The sequence below is a fragment of the Lichenostomus cassidix genome, chromosome 28 (genome assembly GCF_008360975.1).
Source record: "Lichenostomus cassidix isolate B80296 chromosome 28, HeHo_3.0, whole genome shotgun sequence".
NCBI lineage: Eukaryota > Metazoa > Chordata > Aves > Passeriformes > Meliphagidae > Lichenostomus > Lichenostomus cassidix.
The window spans coordinates 3,235,876-3,244,338 of NC_139508.1; the positions used below are offsets into that span (position 1 = coordinate 3,235,876).

General features: G+C 66.6%; 1 protein-coding gene across 2 annotated transcripts; it reads left to right on the forward strand.

Annotated features, from left to right (window-relative positions):
• Positions 1-1,950: 1,950 nt before the first annotated feature.
• On the forward strand, positions 1,951-6,299 carry PLPPR3 (phospholipid phosphatase related 3). 2 transcript variants are annotated; one of them, XM_085040242.1, is made up of 8 exons: positions 1,951-2,109; positions 2,802-2,920; positions 3,076-3,261; positions 3,401-3,530; positions 3,738-3,933; positions 4,009-4,066; positions 4,301-4,474; positions 4,724-6,299. In XM_085040242.1, the coding sequence occupies exons 2-8, from the start codon at positions 2,846-2,848 to the stop codon at positions 5,984-5,986; spliced, it is 2,082 nt and encodes a 693-aa protein (XP_084896368.1). In that variant the 5' UTR covers positions 1,951-2,109; positions 2,802-2,845; the 3' UTR covers positions 5,987-6,299. The 2 variants fall into 2 exon arrangements, with proteins under 2 accessions (XP_084896368.1, XP_084896369.1); XM_085040243.1 differs by lacking the exons at positions 1,951-2,109; positions 2,802-2,920 and having other exon boundaries at positions 2,951-3,261; positions 3,401-3,522.
• Positions 6,300-8,463: the final 2,164 nt, after the last annotated feature.

An 8,463-nucleotide genomic window follows, 5' to 3' on the forward strand; every position in this document is an offset into this window, starting at 1 on the left:
GGGCTGAATGTTTTGAAATATTCAGCTTATAAAAGGGGTCAAGAGTTCCCTGCACAAACAGCGCGGGAGGAGGAAACAGCCCGGCCCAGCTGCTGGCCCTGGCACCAGCCGCCGGGGATTTCTGCGCCGGGGTTTTCAATGCCGAAAAAGTTCAGGCTCTTGGCAAGTGAAGGCTCCGGCAAATTCTATCCCCACCCCCCAGGAGCAAGGACCTGCGCCCGGCCTGGGGGTCAGGTCCCTGGTGGGTGCTGGGTGCCAGCTCGGTGGGTGTCCCGGGATGCAAACCCATCCCCTGCGTTTGCCCTTAGTCTGACGAGGACACCGGGGTCGTGACGCTGGGGTCACCCCAGTCCCGAGGGGCTCCTGCAGGGACAGGGGCGGTACTAAGGATGGCGGTGGCGGTGGCAGCCCCTGTCCCCTCTGCCTTTCCCCCCGGTGCCACTAAGCGGAGCCACCGCCTCGGCTCTCGCCCGGTCCAGGCGCGTCCCGGAGCTCCGGAGAAACCGGGAGCCCCGGCGCGGGCTCGTCCCCGGAGCCCCTCACCGCGCCTCGAGGTCTCACTGCCCTAGCCCCTTGCCGGGATGGCCACTGGCCACGGTGGCCACCCACAAGAGGCTGGAGCCCACCACCTCATCCTCTTGCTCCACGAGCCTTAACAACTCCGAGCTACCTTTGTCCAGCTGCACAGATTCCCCATCACCTCGCACCCTGACCCCCCGACTCCCCCAAGCCAATGGACCCATGGTCAGCGGCTGGCCGGACTCACTAGCGAGGATGGGGTTGGGCAATGGGGGTCCCCGGGGGCTCAGGGGTCCCACTGCAGTGGTGGCTTCGCCTCCCCACTGTCCCCACTTGCTGATGGCACATGGTGGGCGGGGGTCGGAGCACGCGGTGTGGTGGCATCGCCAGAGGCGGCCGAGTCTGGCTCAAACCAGGGATTTTCCACAGGGCGAGCAGCTTAATCGCAGCTTCCAGGGATTCGGGATTTAGATGTTAAATACGCCGGGAGATTTCTGCCCACTTAGGGCCAAAAATGGAACAAGGGCACCATGTGGAGCCGGGGCTGCTCAGACCCCGGACAGGACCGTGAGAGGGTGGGCAGTGGGCAGCGGGGGGAGCGGCTGAGTGTGGGGTGCAGGGAATGGGGTACAGGGTGGGATACTGGGTATGGCATGGCCAGGATCCTCTGCAGGGCCGGATGGGGCAGGGGCAGATGGGGCTGCGGTGCTGCTGCCCCTGCTGAGAGGCTGCAGGAAGCAAAGGGAGCTGCACCCACCTCTCCATGCCCAAATTTGGGAGACTCGAGTCGCCTGCTTGAGGAGCCCCTGGCACAAGCTTCCTGCTGAGGGTGGCCCCCGACACTGTCCCTGGGGCTCCTCGTGACCGTGGGTCCAAGACTAGCCCTGAGTCCCCCCCCTCAAGCCCTCCGGTGTCGTGGGCAGGGCAGATTTCCCCCGGCCAACGGAGCCCAGATGGGGGCTATGGGCTGGCAGAGCTCTGGGGCAGTGGGTTCGGGGGTCACACACCCCCGTGATGAGGGACCCCAGCTTGGGCACCCCTCGGGTCCCCACAGGCCCAGGGCAAGGGAGGAGCCTCGGGGCGGGGGCAACACCCCCCGCAGCACACGGGGGCAAGGGCTGACCGGGAGGGCCGGCGGTGGAGGCAGCCCGGGCGGGGGGTGATCCCGACTGCCCCCGGGCCCCTCGGGGCCTGGCCATGGTCCGGAGTGCGGAGCGGAGCGAGGGGGGTCGGTCCCGCCGCTGCCCTCGGCCCCGCCCGGCCCTTTGTCTCGCCTCGACCCCCTCCCGACATTCCGGGACCCCCATACCCCCCCAGACCCCCATCCCTGGACCGACGGGGGCTCGATGGAGGCTCGGCGGGGGCTCGGCGCCCCGGGAGGGGCCGGAGGCGGTGGGGCGGGGCGGGGCGGGGGGCGGCGGGCGAGGGAGGAGGAGGAGAAGGAGGAGGAGGAGGAGGTGGCGGGGGCGGAGGAAGCCGCCGCTCCCCGCGCTCCGCCGAGGCAGGAGCATCCCGGATCCCGGGGACATCCCCCCCTCGCCGCCGCTACCGCCGCCCCCCGCTCCCCTGCGTCCCAGGGCCGCCGCTGAGGTGAGTGGGGGGCACGGACCAGCACAAAGGGCCGCTCCTCCCGTCCCCGACACCCCCTCCCATCCTTCGGCCCCGACCCCCGCCCGCGGCTGCGGCACGGTTCCTGCGAAGGGGAGGTTCCCGCTGCGCCCCCCGCCCTCCCGCTCATACCCCCTGTTAATCCCCCGTTATTGCCCCCCCCTTCGTTGCCCCTCGCCGTTGCCCCTCGTCGCTCCATCCCCGTTATCCTCTCCCCCATTTCGCAGCCCGGGCTCGGTGCAATCTCGTGGGGCTGGGCCCGGGAAGGCTCGGGGAACCCCATCCCTGGCCCGGCTCTGCGGGCGGCACACCCCCTCCGCACGCCCTCCGCAGCAGCCTCGCCGCCTGTCGCGGTAGTGACCGCCTGTCGCGACAGACGAGCCTCCGCCCCACCTGTTGTCACAGCCCCTGGCTCGGCTGGGACCCCCCCCGGGTGCTGGGGGTTCCCTGGGGGAAGTGGGGCAACCCCAGTCCCGGCAGTGTATCCCCGGTGAGTGGGGGCAGTGGTGTGACCGGACGGTGACCAGAAGTGACATGGGGTGCCCGAACCCCTGCAGGGACGGGTGGTGGCCCAGGGTGCCTCTCCCTGTCTGAGGTCAGGGACTGGACGGGTGACCAGGGGTGACCGGGGCTGCCCATCCCCCTTCCATGTGGTGACCCTCGTGCCCCCACAGGGTGGAGGCACAGCCCGGTGGGACCCCCGTGCCTGTCCAGGACCATGATCCCCCCCAAGGAGAAAGCCCGCGTCCCCAAGGACAGCATGACACTCCTGCCCTGCTTCTACTTCGTGGAGGTGGGTGTGGGGTGGGTGGGCACGGGCTGGGGGCTGTGCAGGGGGCTCCATCCTGGGCTCTGGCAGGGTGGGTCGGGGTCTGTGCCCTGTTCTGGCAGGGCTGTGCAGTGCCATCACTCCGGGGATGCCTTGGTCCCCACGCTCTTCCCCCACAGCTGCCCATCGTGGCTTCCTCCATCGTGACGCTCTATTTCCTGGAGCTGACGGACCTCTTCAAGCCAGCCAAGGTGGGCTTCCAGTGCCATGACCGGGCGCTCTCCATGCCCTACGTGGAGACCAACGAGGAGCTCATCCCTCTGCTGATGCTGCTCAGCCTGGCCTTTGCCGCGCCTGCTGCCTCGGTGCGTCCAGGCTTGTTGTGCTGTGGGGGTTGGGACAGAGCTGGGGATTTGGGTCCTGGCAGTGTCCAGCATCTGTTGGGCAGCTCTGCCAACAACCCAGACCCCCCCAGTCCGGCCTGAGCCAGCGGTTCCTTCCCAGATCATGGTCGGGGAGGGCATGGTGTACTGCCTGCAGTCCCGTCTGAAGGGTCGTGCTGGCGCTGAGGGCAGCATCAATGCTGGTGGCTGCAACTTCAACTCCTTCCTGCGCCGCACCGTCAGGTTTGTGGGTACGTTGTGCCACAGCCTGAACAGGACCTGGGGGTGGAGGGGACGTGGGGACACCATGGCTGTGGTAGCAGGAGCACAGCCCCACCCAGACCCTGAACACTGCACTGGATCCTTTCCAGCCTCTGCAGGTGTGCCAGGGCTGGGTGAGTCCTGGCTGCCCCACATTGAATGGGGTTGACAGACTGTCCTACTCCTGCCATCCCCAGGTGTTCATGTGTTTGGGCTCTGTGCCACAGCCCTGGTGACAGATGTCATCCAGCTGGCCACTGGCTACCATGCTCCCTTCTTCCTGACCGTCTGCAAGCCCAACTACACGCTGCTGGGCACCCCCTGCGATGCCAACCCCTACATCACCCAGGACATCTGCTCAGGCACCGACAAGCATGCCATCCTCTCTGCCAGGTACGTGCCAGGGGAGCCCTGTGCCTCACTGCCAACCCTCCTGCCCCATCCCAACCATGTCCCTTCTCCCTGCAGGAAGACCTTCCCATCCCAGCACGCGACGCTCTCGGCTTTTGCTGCTGTCTATGTGTCGGTGAGTTCCCAGCACTGCCTGGCACATGCCAGCTTGGGGCAGCACAAGTTCTGTGCCTTGGGCAGCATGTTCCTTTACCATTGTCCCAGACAAGCTCTGCCCAGCACTTGTGTGCCCATGCTGGGTGTGGGTGCACACCCAGGGGTGTGTGAGTGTGCAGGCACCTGCAGTCCATGTGCACCCAAGAGCTCTGTGTGTGGCTGGGCTGTGACTAACACTCTGTTCCTGCCCCAGATGTATTTCAACTCCATCATCTCAGACAGCACCAAACTCCTCAAGCCCATCCTGGTCTTCGCCTTCGCCATTGCTGCTGGCATCTGTGGCCTGACCCAGATCACCCAGTACCGCAGCCACCCTGCCGATGTCTACGTGGGTTTCCTGATCGGCTCTGGCATTGCCGCATACCTGGTGGGTGCTGGTCCTGCCCTCGGCCTCTGTTGGGGGTGGGAGATGCTGGCTGGGGTCATGTTGACTCCACCCTCTCCAGAGCACCTGTGGCTGCTCCTGGATCCCTGGAGGCCAGGCTGGACAGGGCTTGGAGCAACCTGGTCTAGTAGAAGTTGTCCCTGCCACAGGCAGGGACATTGGACTAGATGACCTTTAAAAGTCCTTCCCAAAACAAACCATTCTAGGATTCTATGGCTCCCCTTCCCACAGGCTTTCCATGCTGTTGGCAACTTCCGTGCCCCAACGGAGCGTGTCCCCACCCAGGCACCGGCCAAGGACGCACTGCGGGCACTGACACAGCGGGGCCACGACTCCGTCTACCACCAGAACAAGTCGGTGAGCACCGACGAGCTGAACCCACAGGCACGGCTGGAGGAGGCAGCACGGCCGGTGCCACGAGAGAAGAACTCGCTGGGCAGCCTGAAGAGGGCCAGCGTGGACGTGGACCTGCTGGCCCCCCGCAGCCCCATGGGCAAGGAGAACATGGTGACCTTCAGCAACACCCTGCCCCGCGTCAACACCCCCTCCATGGATGACCCCGCTCGGCGCCACATGACCATCCACGTCCCCGTGGACGCCTCCCGCTCCAAGCAGCTCATCACGGAGTGGAAGCAGAAGTCGCTGGAGGGCCGGAGCATGACGCTGGCAGAGGAGGCGGCGCAGGGCCGGGGTGTGGGGGAGCCCAGCGAGGAGGTGCCCCCATCCCTGTACCCCACGGTGCAGGCACGCTCGGCTGAGCGGGCAGCCATGGGGCCCCGTGTGCTCATCCAGCCCCGGCCGGGTGCTTCGCAGCTGGTGCACATCCCCGAGGAGAGCCAGGCGGGCGCCGGGGCTGCGGCCAGCAGCGGGGCAGCTGTGAGGGCCAAGTGGGTGATGGTGGCAGAGAAGGGGGGAGCGCAGAGGGTGGCCAACCCCCCACGCCTGATGCAGGTCATCGCCATGTCCAAGCAGCAGAGCCTTGTCTCCGTCACCCCCAAGCACTCAGAGACGTCATCGTCCTCCACCAGCTCTGACTCCTCGCAGTACCGCTCCCCCTCCGAGCGGGACAGCTCCAGCATCATCACCATCGACGCCCACGCCCCTCACCACCCTGTTGTCCACCTCTCTGCTGGCAATGGGCCCTGGGAGTGGAAATCGGGGCCAAAGGGGCCGGAGGGGCCAGACACCTACGAGTTGGGTGAGGTGGGGAAGGATTTCCATGGCTTCCGCCCAGCCAAGAGTGCCGGTGTCTCCCCTGGCTCCTCTGTCAGTGACATGGAGCAGGACGAGCCGCGCTACGGCAGCCTGGCCGCCATCCCGGGGGCAGCAGGGGGTGGTGGGGAGCGGGTGGAAGCCCACCCTGAGGGGCTACTGGCCACAGCCAGCCGCGACTCCACGCTGCGGAGGAAGCCGGCCGAGCGGGACGGGACGGCGGACAGCGAGGTGGACCTGTACTACAAGAAGATGCAGGCAAGCCGCAGGTTTAAGGACTGAGCCCCGGTGCCTTCCCGGGGCCCTGCACCCCTGCCCTGGCTCGGAGGGCTCTGTGATGCCAGGGCCCCTCTGTGGGGATGGAAGGACAGGGCTGGCTTTGCCCTCGAGCAGCACGGCCACACTGGTCCTGAGCCAGCTGAGATGTCTGTGGGATCCTCTGGCGTGGGACCCCCGGCATGGGACCCCCGGCATGGGACCCTGTTCCTGCCTGGGCAGCTGGCAGCGCTCTGCCTCTGCCCCACAGGCTGTGGGGCTGCGCAGCTCCAAGCACTTTTGACTTTCTTTTTCTCTCTAACACTGGTGCTGACATTTCCGAAGGGTTATTTTATTCCAGCTCTGGAAGTGGATGTCTGTAGGGGGGTGGGGAGGGACGAATGGTGCTGAAGGGCTTTGGGGGGGACTGGATCGAGGGGTTTAACAGGGGGGAGAGGCTGCTGTGGGGCAGCAGGCCCTGGCTCATGTGGGGGTTTGTGGGTGCTGGGGGTCCTGTAACACCCCCCATCCTGCACCACTGGTTTGTGTGAGGAAGCCTGAGGGTGGACAGACTGGGAGGGGGGAATCTGCCCAGGGCTGTGGCTCTGGGTGTGCAGAGGCTGTAAATACTGCAGGGACGAGAGAAGAGGGGGGTGTTGGGGTGGGGATGCCATGGGGGCTGAGCTCTGCCCCAGGAGGAGCAGCCCTGGGCTGCGGCCGAGGTTTGGGGGGAGCAGGGAGGGGATCTCCAGGCTGCGAATATGTCGGGCAACACCTGGAGCTGCTGTGGTTTGAAAAGCAAATAAACGCGTGGATGTTCCCTGGCTGGGTTCCTTCGGCAGGGTGGGGGGCAGCTGCTCCCACGGCTGTGAGGGGGTAGAACCAGGGCTCGGGAGTTCCCAACCCCGGGGAACAGTGGCTTGGGGCAGCCGCGTCCCCCCCGCAACAGGACACTGTGCCGATGGCACCAAACTGCCACTGCCAATTGGATTAACAGTGGATATCCCAAAGCCTTTGCCTTGCAAACATATGGATTATCCACATAACCCGGACTCGGTGCTGGAAAAGCCACCCGGGATTAGCGGGGGGATTGTGGCAGCAGCTCGTGGTGTGGGGGTTATGGGGGACCCTGGGGGGAGGCAGACAAGGGGGTCCAACGCCAACCAGCACGAGGGCCTTGGGGCTGCTCCATCAGCCGTGGTGCGGGTGACCCTGGGAGGTGACCCAGAGCCGCTGGCGAAGGTCACCGCGATTGACGCCGCGCTCCGGCGGTCCTCGGTGGGGGCCGGGGCGATGCGGGGGCTCCCAGCCCATCAACCCCGCGTCGCCCCCGCGCTCACGGCTCATTGCGGTGCCGATGGCGTCACACGCCGCTTCCCGCTGCCTCTGACCCAGCGGTTTCCATGGCAACTGACAGCCCCGCATCGCTCTCGCAGTCTCGGGCAACCCCCCAGCCCCTCACCCGCTCTCACAGCCCCCGATTTCCCGCCTCGGGCAGCCCCCAGCAGCCGCTGCTGCATCACTTGGGGAGCCGGGGGTCAGGAGGGACCATGAGCATCCTCATCCTCATCCTCATCCTCATCCTCATCCTCATCCTCATCCTCATCCTCATCCTCATCCTCCCCCCGGCCCCGCACAGGGTTGCAGCAGGAGGGGCTGCCAGCCCCCACCTCATCAGCTCCGGCCTGGACTCTGCCTCGGCATCACATGTGTCCGACGTCCCGACCTTTTCCGCCGGGGACACCCTCGGCCGGGAGTCCCAACCACGTCCCTGTGTCCCCCCGGTGAGCTCCAGAGGCAGTGCCCGGCTTTGTGACACACAAAGGGTTCAGTCCCGCTCCCGGCCCCGCCCCGGGACTCGCTTTGCCCCCAGCCACGGGTCCCCGCTTTGGGGTTCCCGCTGGCAGCTAATTCCCTTTCCGCACCCAGCGGTGCTGCGGGCATGGGAAGGCCGAGGTTTAAGGTGTTCGTTCCGCAGGGAGCATCTTCCCCCAGCTCCGGGCAGGAGCTGAAAGAGCCCTTCGGTACGGAGACCGCACGCTCCTGCTGCAACAGCCTCCGCTTTCCCCGCGTCAGCGTTTGCCGTTAAAAGCAGCTTCAGGGAAGTTCCCTTCGCTGCCGGACACGACGCCCCGAGGTGCCGGGAGGACGCAGGGGCAGCCCGTGCTGTATCTGGGCCACGGCCCGTGCTGGGGCCAGGCTGGGGCGTTCTGCCGTGGGAAGGGGTGGGATGGGAGAGCGGAGCCGGGGCAGGATGCCGCCCCCCCGGAGCCGCCGCTGTTCCCATGGGGACTCCGTCCATCGCTGCCACCCCGGTCGATCCTTCGCCCGCACCAGCAGCCGATCGGTGTTGGAGGGGCCAGGGAAGGGCACAGGGAAGGCCGCTATGGATGCAAAGCCTGGGCTGGGCCCCAAAGAATACAGGGAACCAACGCCGGAGCGATGATCCTGCTCACTCCTGCGGGGCAGCAACGCATCCCCCTGCGCCCAGCTTTCACAGGCAC

Bases quoted from the DNA above. Each gene is read 5' to 3' on its own strand.
- PLPPR3 (XM_085040242.1), top strand. From the start codon at position 2,846: ATGATCCCCCCCAAGGAGAAAGCCCGCGTCCCCAAGGACAGCATGACA. The intron at 3,531-3,737 runs GTACGTTGTGCC...TGCCATCCCCAG, and splicing joins CCGCACCGTCAGGTTTGTGG to GTGTTCATGTGTTTGGGCTC. The intron at 3,934-4,008 runs GTACGTGCCAGG...TTCTCCCTGCAG, and splicing joins CATGCCATCCTCTCTGCCAG to GAAGACCTTCCCATCCCAGC.